The 16,720-nt window shown below is 34.0% G+C and overlaps 1 protein-coding gene across 2 annotated transcripts in view; it reads right to left on the bottom strand.

The window, feature by feature from the left end:
• The window catches only part of MYOM2 (myomesin 2), a 73,387-nt gene that overhangs the window by 14,717 nt on the left and 41,950 nt on the right, over window positions 1–16,720 (bottom strand). For both annotated transcript variants that reach the window (XM_052697026.1, XM_052697037.1), the window contains 10 exons: window positions 15,596–15,722; window positions 11,536–11,714; window positions 11,240–11,354; window positions 10,506–10,662; window positions 10,293–10,399; window positions 8,487–8,531; window positions 7,932–8,068; window positions 3,328–3,472; window positions 3,156–3,215; window positions 1,682–1,749 (listed from right to left, as the gene is read on the bottom strand). In XM_052697026.1, coding sequence (XP_052552986.1) covers window positions 1,682–1,749; window positions 3,156–3,215; window positions 3,328–3,472; window positions 7,932–8,068; window positions 8,487–8,531; window positions 10,293–10,399; window positions 10,506–10,662; window positions 11,240–11,354; window positions 11,536–11,714; window positions 15,596–15,722 — 1,140 coding nt within the window. The remainder of the gene's footprint in view (window positions 1–1,681; window positions 1,750–3,155; window positions 3,216–3,327; window positions 3,473–7,931; window positions 8,069–8,486; window positions 8,532–10,292; window positions 10,400–10,505; window positions 10,663–11,239; window positions 11,355–11,535; window positions 11,715–15,595; window positions 15,723–16,720) is intronic.

Raw genomic sequence — 16,720 nt, 5'->3', positions numbered from 1 at the left:
GGCTCTTTCAAGAGGTGAAAACAACCGTGCAAACTATTTTGCGCACAGGCAGAAGGCAGAATCTAGAAGAGACCTGTGCCAAGTGCTAAGCAGCCTGTGTGTGCTCAGTCTTCTCTACAGGGAGCCAACTGAGCAGTGTGAATATAAGCCACCCTGAAGGATATGGTCTGAAGAGGCAGAGATTGCTCCTTGAGCATTTCATTACTGCACATACAGATTGAGGCAGCCACACTTCTTCTACTTTAAACATCTGGTACCTCATGTGAGATAAATACAGACTTAATTGTTCAGCTTCCTCGTATGTATAAAAATTAATTGGAGTCATAATCAACAATGGCCTGAACCTAATGTCCAGTCACACACTAACAGTAATAAATATTACAAGGTTAACAGCATAGTTAAAATGATGAGTTTGCAGGCAGACCACATCCTAGATTGCATTTAAATAAAATTTTCTGACCCTATGAAGAAAAGACACACCAATGAAAAGCATATCGGCCTTTCACAGTGGAATAAACAGGCTCTACAGTCAAAAAATGAAGGATAATTTCAGATTAATTTGTAGAGAGCTAACAATAGTATAATTGTTTCAACAATACAATTCCACATGTGAACAAAGGGATAAGCAGAGTTCATGCCTGACGCATGTTGAGATTATAAAGTGCTGCAGCTATGTATTTCAGTATCAGCAAAGGTACCACATTAGCTAATGAGCTATGGTGGTAAAATCGGGGCTCACCAAGTGGCAGTTTCACCACCCATGTCAGTTCTGCTGGGAATAAGTTGAGGTTAAAGTCCTCCTAATTAGTGAGCAGAGAGAAGAAATAAAAAGATGCATGTGAATTACTCATAGTGAGTGATTCAAGTTGGTCTAATAAAAGTCAAAAATTTATTCAAAAGAAATGGAGAAAATTAATACAATAGAATATGTGCTACAGGAAAAGACAGTGAAGAACAGTTTGACGCTTACTGAATTCAATTAACTTAGTTTGAGACCTTAATTGAGGTCTTAATTGAGGCCTCTAATTAGTCTTTCTAGAGAAGAGCAACAAAAGTGTAAACACATCAATTTAGAATGGCATATAAGACCTTAACAGCAGAAGTTATTCTAAATTCTGTGCACACCAGCTTTCAAAAGAATCAAATGTCGTTAGCCAAATATAATAAAAATCCTGTTTTATAATACTGATTCTAAAACTTTTGTTACATGTTTGGCTACATTTGATTAAATTATATATATATATATATTAGTAGAAGAACATCCAAATCAGAAAACAGTGAGGAAAGAGTTTGAACTGAGACTACTTTTGTGGAAAGAGGAAGAACCTGTTAAGGCTGGTTATTGCACTTAAATAATTTTATGGCTCATGGTTATTATAAGATTGGATTATCCATTCACAAATACAGACTGGGTGGAGAATGACTTGAGAGCAGCCCTGAGGAGAAAGATCTGGGGGAAAAGAAAGACTCAACATGATCCAGCAGTGTGCGCTTGCAGCCCAGAAGGCCCACTGGAAGAGAGTAGATTTTGACTTATTTTACTGCTGGAAATGTCAGAAAGTGTAGTTTTAAACGTGTCTAAGAAGATTTAATTTCAAAAACATCAAAATCTTTCATTGCATTTTTCTCCTCAACTATTAAGCAACACATTCTAAAAAATATTTAAAGAGTATTTCCTCACCTTACAAACAAGCAGAACTTCACATTCTTCTGTAACTTCCCAATATAGAAACTTTGAGAAGTGGGGACCTAAGAAACAAAATAGTCTTAAATCTTATGTTGTAGAAGGAAGGAAAGGATATCTGACAGTTCTAGTAAAAGAACCAAAAATAATAATAATTACATTCTAGCATCCCTATATCAGAATGATTCAGGGCACTCCTGAATGCACAAAGGGAAAAGTCCTGCAATAAGTATTCACTGTATTAGCCCATGTGTCTGACGTACCAATTTAATCCTGAGTAAATGTAAAAAGGTGAGTGACACAAACAAGCTTGCTAAATATGTTCATGCTCAATTTCCAAGTAAGCATGGGAAAGAAACAAAATAGTTGCAATTAAGATGCTTCATTGAATCAGGTGGAACTTGATAACGGACAAATGCAAGTCTGATACTCTGACACTCAACCAATTGAATATTTGAAGCCAAAATACCATGCCAGACAATTTTTGTCTAAATTATTTGAAGTCTGAAAACATTCCTGTTCCCCACTGTTGTTCCAAATCCAAATATATATGCCCTAAGAAAATTTATTGATATGTTTAGTCCTTTTGAAGTTGTGGTTACTCATATCAGTAAATTCATGAATATGTTTTCCTTTCTGTAGGATCAGAGCCTGTAATTGCTATACTCACATCTGAAATATGGCAAATTTCTAGACTTTTGCTTAGATCATTGAGAACTGAAACTCATGTGAGTTTATGCAGTAAACAGAATAATTAATTTTTTTAAGATAGAATATAACAATTACAGTACTTACTCAGAGAACTTTACCTAAGCTGTTTAGAATAAATTATTTGTAATTATTGTCATTACATCCATTCTAAAAGTCATGTTATTGCCAAGTAAAAATTACAAACTAGAGCTCAAACTCAATTCCTTCAGCATTTCACAGTGATAGAATTCTGAATTAGCTATCTAGTAGTAATTTTACTTATAGCTCAAAAAAAATTACAAAACGTACCTAAAAAACTGTAAACATCTAACAACTATATAACAAATACACATACATTTGGTTCCTGAAATTTGCCTGGATAGAATCCACAGGATTAGGCTTTTAATCTTCCTTGTCTGACTCTGTGCTGGCAGCTCTTCTGTCAATTATAATGAAGTGACAACTTGTGTGCTTATATCAAAACATGCTGAAGTGTTTTGCTTTTTCAGAGTCTACAATAAACACTCTTCTTATGAATATTCAGCAAATATAACCTCTTATACAGATTTCCACTACTTAATGAAAATGTCGCAATTTGCAAGTTTTAAATGACAATGTTGGAAAATAAGATCTATATCCAACAAGAGTTCAATATCCTCTCCAACTGTGCAGCATACTCATCTTCTAAAGAAGTTGTACGAAAGTTAAAAGCACCTGTTATTCACCAGGAATGCATCATTAGGTGCAAAATGGGCCTAAAGTCACCGATCTACTCTCTTACCTTGCTTCCTGAGGAATTCCTTTCTCTGGAGCTCAGACTCAGCCAATACCGTCTTAAATGCTGAATTTTAGAAGAGGTGAATGAATAATCAGTTAGTCATAAAGGTACTCAAGGAACAATTGAAGTTTATTTCTTCACATGAGTCAAAGTTTTAATTTTTCACTGAACTTACCATCTCCAATGAGAACTAATGAAGACTGATTTTTGGCTTTTCCATCTTGAATCTGTACTGTGTAGGTACCTTCATTGTCAATTGTGAATTTGTCCATCACCATTTCTATAATGCCATTTGAAAGGTCACAACTTATCTTGTGCCTCTGAAATAAACAAGTAATAACTTTACTGTATTGTTAAGTACTTATGATTCCCTACCAAACAAGACATGTTTGATAACTCTACTTTCACACTTCATTATTTTCATTTCCTTTTAATTGTATACTATGAGAACAGGATCATGATCGAGTTCACTGTTGTCGAACAAGGTCCCAGTGATGGTGGAAACCTCTGTGTGCTGCTGCCTTTGGAACCCTCAAATCATAATAATATGGATGTTTTACATTTAAAAATAATAGTTTATTGCACTATAAATGTTTAGAGATATGCCTCCACAGCCAGCTACATTACAGCTTCCAGTTCAACAAAGAGTTTTCCTAGTTTGAAGCAATATTCCTAGCAAATTCCACAGGTAGCTGGAATATTTTATTTATAGGTACAGATGCAGAACTTCATGTACCCTGTAAATGAGTCTTCAGAACAAATTCAAGCCATTATAACCACTATGCACTTTCTGAGGTATATGTGGCAGCTTTATACTGGATCTTTTCTTACTTAAAAATATACATTTAGGGAGAGTATAATAATTTGCTCATCTTATGCTATGAATTCTTTCCAGAGAAGCCCAAAGACTAAGACCATGACTGAGAACTTGTAACTTGTGTCTTCCTTGTTCAGATGTAACTGAACTGCCAGGAATTAAAATGATCAGCAAAGTTCAGCAAAGGAGAATTAGATTTCTGTCAAAACATCTAGCTAACCCCTATAGTCATTGGAGAACACTGAAAATACCAAATAACAAATTTTAAATGATTAAAATGATTTCACTGTTAATGTCTTTTTAATGGGTGCTTTCTATTAAACATTCTAGAAAGATAACATTCTGGAAAGATTTCTTAGCAGGAATCTTGAAGAAAACAGAAAACTACAAGCAAAACTTGACAATAATCGAAAAATGTTTATTGAATTTACAGGTAATATTTTAGATATAAACATGATTTCCTAAGTAATATCCTCTTTCACTCAGTGAGTAATAAATATGAGGACTGTGCATACTACTAACAGTGATACTGCTTGAATCTCAATTACAAAATTCCAAAAGGAAAACAACAATAATTCACAGAATTTATTTGGTGAATATTTTGGGGTGACAAATGTGGTCAAGGATACTACACACTAACTCTTCGATTCATGAGGGGACAGAAGAGTATCACAGACTCAGAGGAGTTCTGTGCAATAAATTACTATACGCTCTGTAGCTGCTGTAAGAGACAAGAGACCTTATGAATATTTTGATTAACCTTCTTCTTGGAATCCAAAACCAGAAATAGTTAAAGGCCAGAAGCAGGCAAAGTTTAATAAATGGGAAGGAAGAAGGAAGAAAATGAAATCTAATTGAAATACCACTTGTTATCCTATCTGGGACCAATTCCTTAAGTGGAAGAAACTTCAAATACAGATCTAGAATAAGAAAGATTGACTCCACAGATGTCTTCAGCTTTAAGGAATGCCTCCTGGCCACCTCCAGAACAGATGCAGGACTTAATGCGATGTTGCAAAGTATGCCCACTCACTTATTGCTTGCTTGGTACACTAAATTACCAACTGGGGACAACCTGTCAAAGCAGTCATCTGAAGAACAGTGGTAAGGCTGAGAGAATCTGCCACTGTTGCAGCTACTTAAGATACGTATGTATAGCTTAGGCAGAGCAAGATGGCTACCATTTATTACTTATTTATAATTATTTATTATTATTATTTATTCAAACATACCAGTTGTACAAAAAAAAATTATATCAATTTCAATTATATCAATATATTAATTTCAACTTGTAAAATGGTGTCAAGTTTGTAACTTAAAAAAAAAAAAAGAAAATCTAATAAATAGTAATTATAAATGGTAAGGTATTACAGAACACCTGAAAAAGGGTGAGTCAAAAGTACATAGAGGACTGAAATGAAAACAAGACAAACTCTGTAAATTCTGTAAAGGAAATAAAATAGAAAGCCATTTTTCAATATAATAGAAAAAATATACGGCCACTAAAAATATGGCATAAATCCATTCATGTCTTTTCACTCCCCTTATTCTTAAAACAGAAAAATCAGGAAAAGAACAAATGTGATCATGAAATAACAAAATAATCTTAAAATAGATTAAGAAAGTAGGACTAGATGACCTCGGTCCAGGTTTGTATTGAACAGTGCTGATGCCTGCTCTCTTCTAAAAAATTCTCAATAAGGAATACTGAGATTTGGAAATGAAAGGAACTGAGCAGAGTTCATAAGGTAATTATGGGCTCCTGAAAATATGAAAAGCGTTAGGAAGAGATGGTAATCAATTAGAAAGGAAGGGAATGTGTAAACGTCAGAGATTTATTTCTCTTATCTAGGGCTCTTTGCAAAGCGAATTGTTCCCAAACAATTGTGATGTAGCATAACCAAAAATTAGAGCTAGGACTGTTTGCATGATAAAATATTTAACAGGATGGTGCCAGGAAACATTCTTTAAAAATGTATTATGGATGGAAATACAGATAGACTAATCTAGTTTAAATCTTTGTTAGGTAACTGAAGAATGAAGAAAAAAATATCAGAATTAAACAAAGCAGTAGCCAACAGATCAATTTGAATAACTAATGATTAGAGGGAAGAGACTGAGGTATGCCATTTGCCTAAAATAACAAGGGTAAAGGCTTTTATAATTGGACATGCATTTTCAAATATATATTAAAAGGTATCATATGAAAAGATAAGTCTTAATAAGAAAAGTAAGTAGAAAAATTACTTATTTAAGTACTGATATATAAGACTGGACTGTATCGGCCAGTAGAGACAGCTGAAAAAAGAGAGCTAATAACAGCAGCAACCTCTCAAGAAATGCAAATTCAAACTCTCTCTTATACTCTCTTGCCCACAGAAGTCAAGGACAACACTCGCATTCATTTAATGAGTTTCCAGGGAGAATGTTAAATTGAGGTTTTCCAGAAGCAGAACAAAAAAAAAAAAACAAGGTGAATATTTTAATCTGATCCTTTATCACATCCCCCCAAAATATTTTCACACTTTGGGTAAAGAAAAAGTTTTTAAAAGATATAAACGACAGTTGATTGATTAATTGAGACCTAGTTTGTTCCATTTTCACATTATTTCAAAATCTTACAGAAACTGTTCTCTGGGTAGGACCTAAAGGAAAAAAATTATCATTTTATTCAGTGTCAAGAATCAGACTACAATTCACCAGCACAACGGTCTATTGAACATGTTCAGTGACTATAGCCCAGTCTCCAGGCAGGTTTTAAAGTGTAATTAGGCTTCTAACTATTGCCATTATGCAGCAAGATGAAGTTCAATGATTTTATGGGCACCATAAATACGGGGCTTTTATGTGACTTTCCACAAAAATATCATCAATCTCCAAAGGTAAATGTCACCTATGGGTTACTAATTAAAAAGGTGAAATAAAGCAGCTCCACTTCTAGACTCTCCTTCTGATGTCAATGCTTTCAAAACATATGTGATCTAAAAATAGCTTCTTCTGATCCACTGAGACTGCCAAAACATAATATTGCAATTTCAATGCATTCTCATCACTGAATTCAGGTTTTCAGTGCTAGAGTTTATTATTTCTTGAAGTAAGAAATAAGGAGGAGCATTCTGCTTAGAAAGCAAGTCTATCATTAAAGGAAATGCTTCTTGTTTTTCAGTGGTATAAAAATGCTAATAAGTTCCTCTGGCCAAAAACAGGATTTGTAACCTCAAGAATAAACTGAATTTTTCAACTAGATGTACTGTACATGTATTTCTTACAGGAAAAGATATTTCCAGTGCTGAACATTATGGCCAGTAAATGAACCATATTGCAGGCCCACAAGGACATGACCTTGCTTTCTTCACAGCCCAATCTTTTTAGAGTCCCTTAGCATGAAAGGACTTCCTAGAGCTAACAAGCTTGTGGTTTGCTCTTTCATCTCCATGTAGCCAATCAGTAACAATTCAACGTCTAGGCCAAAATTAAAAATAATAACAGTAATTAAAGAAAATGAAAGTGATACTGTCTAAAGCTTTTATGTCTATGACTATTCTTGCATGGTCAAGTGCCTCTCACATTATATATAAAACTGCCAGCGTTGGCTTCAGAGTGTCTCAGGGAGCAGTATTTCTTGATGGTTTGCAGTCAAAAACTGTACTTTGAAGCAGTTTTCTATGTCTTCAGCAATTTTCCTAAAATATTTGTGCACTGCTTTTAATCAGATGTGTTTAATTAAGGGCCTATGTTCTCCTATTCTTTTCCTGTTCCTCATCTGGCTCTGAAAAATGAGCATGGACTTCTGAGGGTTATGTTTTTCTCTCTTTTTTTTTCCTTCAAATATTATCACATTGATATTAATAAATTGGCTTTAAACTATTAACATAAATGCTATTAACATAAATGCATTATTAATGTCTAAAGTTACATTAAGCAGATTAACAAATATATAGTAGTACTCAATGTGCACTTACATCTCCATTTTCAACTTCTTTATCATTAATAACAAATCTATAGGTAGAATTTGGTGATAAGCTTTCAGCTTGAATCCAGAAACGGACTTCTCCTTTTTCAAGGACCTCATAAGCTAATTCTGATTTGAGAGGTATTGCTGCAGGGAATAAAAAAAAAAAGAAAAAAGAAAAAAGAAAAAAAAAGAAATCAAAAGTCAACAATGTGTGAATTCTTTTAAGAAAAGGGACTAGTGTAGTAAAGCGTTAATATCTTCCCATTATTTATGGAACACTGAATATAGAATTAATTTTATGCAGTGAAAAGACATCTAATGCAGTCTTTGGCTCATTTTTAAATTACTTTTTCAAAAAAGAGAGAAAGCTGAGTTTACAATTTACAGTTTGTACAGTATTTAAGGAATAGGCTAGAAAGAACTTATACTCTATTATCAAGTTGATCAGTGAAGCTGCCATTGTATCAGGAAGATACAATGAATCTTCTGAGAATTTCATTCACTAGCATTTAATTATATTTATTAGGTAGAAGCAAAAAATAGATTCAGGTCTTCAACTTACTTGGATTCTTTATTTCATTGCTTATTGTCATCAAACGTTCAAACTCTGAAATTCAGAAAAGCATATTTTAATTTATTCTGAAAAACATGGCCAGAATACAATTGTCAAAGAAGTTACATATGAGCATCAGCAAATAATCTCCTAAAGTTTTATATGTGAAATACCCAATTTTCTTTAGAAAATTATACCCTAAATATAAGCTTTAATAAATTTAAAATTATAATGCATGGATTTATTTTGAGTTCATTTTTTATGAGTTCATTTTTCCTATTTCCTATGCCCCATCACTGGAAGTGTTCGAGGCCAGGTTTGTAGGGATCTTGAGCAGCTGGTCAAGTGGATGACAATCATGTCCACAGCAGAGGGGTTGGAACTGAATAATCCTTAACGTCCCTTCCAATCCAAGCCATTCTATAATTCTATGATTTCTTGCATACCCTCTATTTTAAATTTCTATTTTATCTATTCCTATGGGATTTAAACTAAGGATGGGAGACAACAGCTCAAACAGTGCATAAGGCTTTTTTATCTACTGACATCCTTTCTGACAAAGTACCTGAAAATCTTGCTTACTATGGCAGGAAACAAGTGCAGCTTAGTCTGAAAGAGGTAAAGAAAATTCTGTCTAATGCACTACATTCTCATAAGGGCTGTGTGTCTATAAATCAAATTATAAGGCTTTCAGACTAACCCTATTTTTCATATTCATTGCGAATACAAATTTGGAATATGAACATCATTGTCAATTCCAGTATTATTGAAGTGGGCAGTGAAATAATGGTTTTTGGTGCTGAGATAAAAACAGATATTTGTGCAGGGATCCAGTACAAATACGGGTATAATTTTGAATGAAGACAAAAGCTAAATGTATGTTGGGAATCACTTTGTCTTGTATAGAAAAACATTAGAAGATAGGACTTAGGGTAACGAGACCTATAAAGCATTTTCAGAGATATGCATTAAAACTAAACCAAAAGGAAATTACCATTATCGAATGCTGGCCTACCTTTTCCAATAGTATTCAACAGAAATTTCAAAATACTGAAAATTTATCTTCACTAGAAGAAGAGGATATTGATAATTGACTAAGAATCTACATACATGGTCCGTGTCCTGGATAATTTTTTTTGTTTGTTTGTTTTTGGTAAAAAAAAAACAATTTCTTGACATCTACTTTGAATGGAAGGTGAATGGAATGAAGCTGATTGCACTATGACAGAAATCCTGCCTACAACTCAACTCTCACTCGGTCTCATTGGTTCTCTTTAAATGTCTTAAAAAGAAGGTAGCTGGAGGGAAAAACATGCTTAATTTAAGAACTCAACAATTGCAGACTGTGGATTGGAAAAGCTCCAAAAATATTTTTGTGAAAGAATAGCCAAGTTCTCTTTCTGCTTTTCACCTCCATAACCCTGCATGGTATACCAAAGCAGACTGAAGCAAATTCACTGCAATTCTGATGAAATAAAATGGCTACAACAAAGTAAAACAAAATTGATATAAGTATATGCCAAAGGACAATTGAACCCAATAAATTTACATTTTGTGAAAGGAACATTCTTTTTCTCAGATTCTTCTCTCTAATTCTATGCACCTCACTGGTATTAAATTATATATATACAAAACTTCAGTATTGTGATAATAAGAAAAATAATTAACAACATGAAACCTACTGTGATGTTTTTCTTTGTTCGCACTTTATGCACAGGAAAGACTGGGAGGTTTGTTTGTTTCTTTTTCTTCGAAGTTTTTTACTGTAGTTGGGGTCACAAAATGAAGACAGACCTGAGATGGTAAGAACCTTACCTTCCTCATCCAAAATGAAGCTAGATGAAACACCATCCGTGTCACTAACTGAAATACAGTAAGTTCCCAAGTCCGATTTATCAGGATTCTTGAAGAATAGCTTGGAACTAAAATAATCAATAATGAAGGATATAATTAGTGGGTTTTACCATGCTATTGGTATTTATTAACAGTATAAATTCCTAGGGCTTTGATACAGATTGCATGACTTACTGATCTCCTTCTGTCTGAATCTTAAATTTATCTGAATCCTCAATCTCCTCATATGATTTTCCCCACAGAAAATGAGATGCATCTGTAGCTTCTTTGCATTCAAAACCCAGGTAAATATTACCTTCCTCATCCACACCTGAAAAGATTTCTTTTGTTCCTGCAAAATGAGAATCAAATGTCAAAGCTGCATTTCTCTTTAGCATTGCTATACAGAAATGATAAAAACCTATGCAGATTCTAACCATCTCCACTAATAAATATTGGTTTACTTGTATATATTGAAATGTTTGTGTCATATTTTGATTCAACATCACATTCTAGACACTTTCTTTCTTTAAACAAATAAGGAATACTAAAAATAATACATGCTTATTGAGAAACAAGGAGATAAAATGAAACTGAATATGAGAAGATAGGAGCAATTGAAGTAAATTAATTTTATCATCAGTCCTGAAGCTTAAGTAAATGTGTCATGTTATACTTTTCACTTACTGCAGAAGCACTTCTGATTATGAGAAAAAAAAAAAAATAATCAATTATCAAAATATTTCCTGCAGTAAGTAAAGCAACAATGCTTGGCAGTACCTCTGAATTCACAACGAGTTTTTCTTTCAGTTTTAAGGCTAAGAGCTTTTCAACTCTTGATATACTTATTTGTACTACGATATCTGTTCAGATTGATTAAATCTACTTTCAGATATTTCAGAAGCAGAGGAGGTAAAACAGTTCATTACCAGGGCTTGCTTCAACAAACACTGGTTCAGATATCTCAGACGACTTGCCAACCCCAGCATCATTCACTGCACGAACTTTGAAAACATAGGTATGACCCTGATGTAAATCAGTAACCTTGAAAAAAATGAAGAGCAAAGTCAATTAAAAAAAAACCAAAAAACAGTCCAAGCTCTTTCATTTAGCTATATGGTGATGTTATCAGAAGACTAAGTCCAAATCTGTATCTTTGCTGCGCTCAATCAGATGTTCTTAAAATTCAGTTTTGAATTAACACAAACCGTAATATTTATGTTACCTTAAAATAGTGGTGTGAAGTGGGTTTTTCATTAGCAGTGATCCAGTCCTCTGCATCTACTTCCTTATAGTCCACTAAGTACCCCATAATGGGGCTTTTGCCTTCATAGACAGGAGCTTTCCACAGAAGAACCAGTGATGTATTTCTAACTTCACAAACTGTGAGATCATATGCAGGACCTAAAACATTTCAAATATGTATGGAAGTTCACTTCATTGTAATAAAGTTTTAAAAACTGTGGCTGAAGACATGGAAATATATAATTTTAATTTTGTTTTGACTGTATTGCTTTCCAGATATCTCCTCCTATGTAATAAACTTGTTATTCATGATATTCAAGTAAACAGATCTGCTTTATGTGGTGAGCGACATGAATATTCCAAAGAAGGCATTCTTATCTGGATGCCAATATCTCCATTATAAGAGAAAATTATTCACCTGGACAATCCATGCAGTTCAAAATTTTCCAACAAGAAGCAGAGGTTTTTTTATGTAATATTTAATTCTCCAGCCCCAAAACAAAGTTGATTCAGTGAGCTTACATTCAGGTTCACAACTTAACATCAAGATATTTATTTTTTCTTGGTGTGCGTTCTCCAGCCTGGTTCAAAACCAACTGTTACCAATGGACTTTAGATCAGGCTTCACGTTCTTTGGCAGAAGAGCATTTTTCATTTTGAAGTGGATAACGGTAGCCAAGAATAATTTTTACATAGGATATCTGCTAAGAATACTATTTCCACCAAAAACATTCTAATTTATTCTAGGAACTTCACTTAACTGTTCCAGAACCATTCAGTTTGATTTATAGTATTTAATTTTTACTACACTCTTGGTATTTATTTCTATCTATAGACTATCAAGGCATAATCATATCTATTTACTAGCAAGGTGACAACATCTATAGCAGAACACTGCCTTTCAGACAAGTAACGTATCTGGAAGTTTGCTTCTTGTGTTTTAAATTTAAATTAAGGAAACCTGAGATGGATTTTCCAGTGCTGTTAGTCTGGCCTACATCAGAAATATTTTTTCCAACTACGTCTCATCATGTAAAACAACAAAAAGCAGGAAAACGTAAAAAATTAATCTGATTGCCATTCCAGCTTACATGATGGCAACCTGTGAGAAATTTCTCAGGGCTGAGATTCAGCGCATAACTGAAAGATTTTTTCTTGGTAGTAGATAAGTACATTTCAGAAAAGTAACATTTGAGTATATGTTGCAGATCTTAAGAAATTAAATACTAGATTTCTCAAGGAAAATTCACAATTTTCAAGGAAGATAAAGCCTTCTCTTAGGGCTTGATTAAGATTCCAACCTAAATGTCTATATATCCAAAGATAATTAAATTTCCACTGGCAGATGCACCTATTTGAAATCTAGACAATAGAAGAAAATGTGTAATGAAGCATGTTCTATTCTGAGGAGTCTGAGATCACAGATACTTCTTTTTTTTTTTTTTTTAAAGTCATGTAAAATAATTCATTAGCTATCATTGCTAACTCACAGAGGCTCACAGATATAGGACTGGAGTTCTGCAGAACAATGAAATAATAATGGGCTCTGAGCTCTGGAATACATCACTCACACTAGAAGTCTTGCAATTCTATATCAAACGTGGGAGAATATTTTGGTGACACTGGGAGTACATTGCAGTCACATCACATTAGTCATCAATGTCTTCAGTCAGTCATGGAAAAGGATCAGTCTCCCACAGTCCTCAAGTTTTTATCTTTGCTATTGCTAAGCTATTGCTTAAAAATTTATCTTAGGAAAGACTTGAGAAATGTTTTAACAAGTCTGAAGATTTGGGGAGTACACAGTTTTTTATGCTATTGCTTAAACAAGTAGAATGCAATACTCCATTCGGCTGTATTCATAATTAGAGCAATGTAATCAGCTGACAAACAGTGTATAAATCACAGATACGTTCTTTAAGGAAAATAACTGTCCCCAATGCATTTATACTAAGTATTACAAAATGGTAAGAAAATGAAATTAACACACTGGGAGTCTGTTAGGAGATTAAACATTTTGTAATTGACAGCTTTGCCATGTCATGGAACCCAGAAGTCAACATTTATGAAATCAGAGAAGAATTTACATAGAAACTGTGCTGAAGAATTCTCTGGCAGTGGTTTTGCAGAAAAGAATCTTGGCATTAAAAAGAAGTAAGCCCTAAACTTAGTATAATAACATAATGATTTTTTAAATGGCAAATAGGAAGGCATTGGTAAGGGGGCAAATAATTGCAGGATGTGTGGAACTACCACTTCTCTGCTTAGTACTGACAAATCTTTGTTTGAAATAATATTTACAGTTTGCGTGCTGCCATTCAAGATAGACATGAGCCACTTAGGAAAAGTTCAGAAGAGAGAAAAAATACATCTATTTAGAGGTAGCAGATAAATGATCCATGTGGAAATGCTACAGAGACTCATTTTTCTTGCTAAGAAGAAAGCTGGAAGTCTGAAAAAGTTTTTAAAAACAAAGAAAATCCATTGAGGAGAGGAAAGGAGCAATGTCTTCTTCACATCCTCTGTAGACAGGACAAGGTGTAAGGATTAAATTACACGAAAGATTCAGGAATATTAGAAAAACTTCTGGATTTTAAGCATAGCAAAGTTTGGAATAGATAGCCAGGGCATCCTTCATGGGTGGAAGTCTTTACAGATGTATTAAACAAGCCTCTGCCAACAACAAAGGTATTTCTTATCTCATTGAAGTCTTTCTTGTTCTAGGCAAGAGCTACATTTTACATAGAAAGCAAAAATGAAAAATTCCAGCCTTCTTAAGCAAATTATGTCTTTTTGATACCACTGAAGTTTTCAACAGTTTTATAAAAATAATTTCAGTGTTTGGATTTACCAACAAAAAGACTGCATGACCACTTAAGAATAAAACAGGTGTGTAGGTGTCAGGCAGATCTTGATTACTTAAACAGATACTAAAGTGGATCCTTAACAGTATTACAAAACTCAGTGTCGTAAATAGAATTCAATTTAACAACATAGTATTTTACAGCATTTAGGGGAAAATAAGATAGAAAAAAAAAGTGGTAGGTACCTGTGTTTTCATTAGGGACTGTGCTGTGACACCCTTTGTTTAGGCAAATCAGTAACAGACATCAGGAACAGCTTCAGAAAAATTGATGCTCAGTGTGAAGGAGTGTTATAAAAAGAGCACACTGGCCTTCAAAAATCCTTTCATAGGTTATTTACAGAACTGAAGCATTACTGACAGAAAACAATTCCCTTGGTATCTGACATTCAAGCACAAATATACGTGCTCACAGGGTAGCTAAAAGTTAACGTCCTTCTACTGCCTGCCCTAAATTCACAGTGCTTCTTTAACATCTTTAAGGAGTTAGCATCATAATTAAAAGTCTTTAGCTATGTCTACACTGGTGAACTATAGACAACCTAAACACCAGTTTCCTACTGTGCGGTTGTTAGCAAATTTGTTCTAACACCTGGTTAATAACAATCTGTCAGGTAACACCTGGGTACAATCTGCATAATCACATAAATAAAGAAGGGGGGCACAGTAATTGAGACTGTGCGAGTTTAGCTATAAGTTGTGAGGAATGCTGTGCTACTTTCCTTTAGGCCAAGAAAGAGGTCCCTGCTGATTCTTATTTATGATCAGTATCCCAGTCTGAGAGTCTGAGAGTCTGAAACTCCAGAAATAGTTATAATAGATTCCAATTATTGTGCTAGGATGACTGTACGTTGCCCTAAAGGAGAGAGTGAGATAGAGCTCATAGCCCAGAGCTAAAAAGATGATGGTAATAAAAACATACAATAACGGCTGAGATTTTTTTTTTGTTCTAACACAGACAGTAAATGAAAGTGATATTTAGCAAGCTAAGTAAAGATCATTCACTTCTTAGAGCATCTGCTGTCATCAGTGGAAATCCAGAGACAGCTTTTAATAGAAGATTTTGGTAGTTTGGCACAAATGAAAGAAAAGACATCAAATAGTTTTACTAGAGCATTACGTGGGTTGTATAAGGAGCTTATTGTAAACTTAATCCATAAGAAACTAATAGACTTACCAGGTTCTGGCATAGTCCAGGCTTTACACTTAAAGTGCTCACTGGGATCTGAAGGATGACCTATTCCAACCACATTTGCAGCAGCAATTTTGAACTCATAGAAAGCATCTTCTGTCAAATTCTCTACCTTTATGGAGAAAACAAATCAAAAGCTATGACTTATTGTGTTCAAACGTGAAATAAGCATTCTGCCATTGGTTAATTCATTATCAGGATTAACTGCTGTGCCTAGAGTACTGGCAGGCTCTAACCTAGGGATTTTACTCTTAACCCAAACATGCTATGGTATGATAGGCTGTACTTCCATGCTTTCAAACACATCACCCTAGAAGTATCAACATTTTTACATGAGAAGCTGCAAAAGGTTAGAGCAAAAAGGTCCAGAGAATCCAAGTAATGAATGGCCACCAACAGATACTTAGGGAGAAGTGTTTGAAGATAGTTTCTTGTAATATTTATATATCATTCGCTTTAGAGCTCAAACGTTTCTTTGGTCTAGAGAGGTCATATTTGATTGACCAGAGAAGAGAGGGAAACAATGAGAAACTAATACCTGTAGTATGTGGTTATAACTTTGGGAAAGACTGTCTCCTGGCAATTTTTCTTCTTGCTCTCATGTGTGTTTTTCTCAACATTACTTATTGTTAAATAGTGAGGAAGTAAGCACTGGAAATGGGATAAGCAGAATCCATGCTACCTCTCTGCCTGGTAAGTGAAACCAGACATTCAGTGAGTGTGTCTTCACATTATTATCTCAGATTTTGAGATCAGTGTATGCAATCTGTAAGGCAATCTTGACACCCTGAGTACCTCCTTCATTTACTAGTAATTCTGGTACAGATACTGAACAGTTTCGAATTTTCATGATTAAACAAACTATACTGCATTCTCTGGGAAAACATGAGATTTAAAAAAAAAAAAAAAAAAAAAAAAAAAAAAAAAAAAAAGATTTTAGTGTGATATTCTTTAGGGGAACAAATATACGATGGGATGATAATCTGAGCATTAGATGCAAGATCAAAGCAAACAGATTAAGCTAAGTAAAGCTGTGCACTGATACAGTTTAGACAGGATTGTTTGACAATAAAGAGCAATATACTGTAATTTACAACAATAATTCAGCCA

The sequence above is a fragment of the Tympanuchus pallidicinctus genome, unplaced genomic scaffold (genome assembly GCF_026119805.1).
Source record: "Tympanuchus pallidicinctus isolate F22 unplaced genomic scaffold, pur_lepc_1.0 scaffold1, whole genome shotgun sequence".
In the NCBI taxonomy this organism is placed as follows: domain Eukaryota; kingdom Metazoa; phylum Chordata; class Aves; order Galliformes; family Phasianidae; genus Tympanuchus; species Tympanuchus pallidicinctus.
The sequence above is the reverse complement of the archived record's forward strand: the minus strand, read 5'-3'. Positions and strand labels throughout refer to the sequence as shown.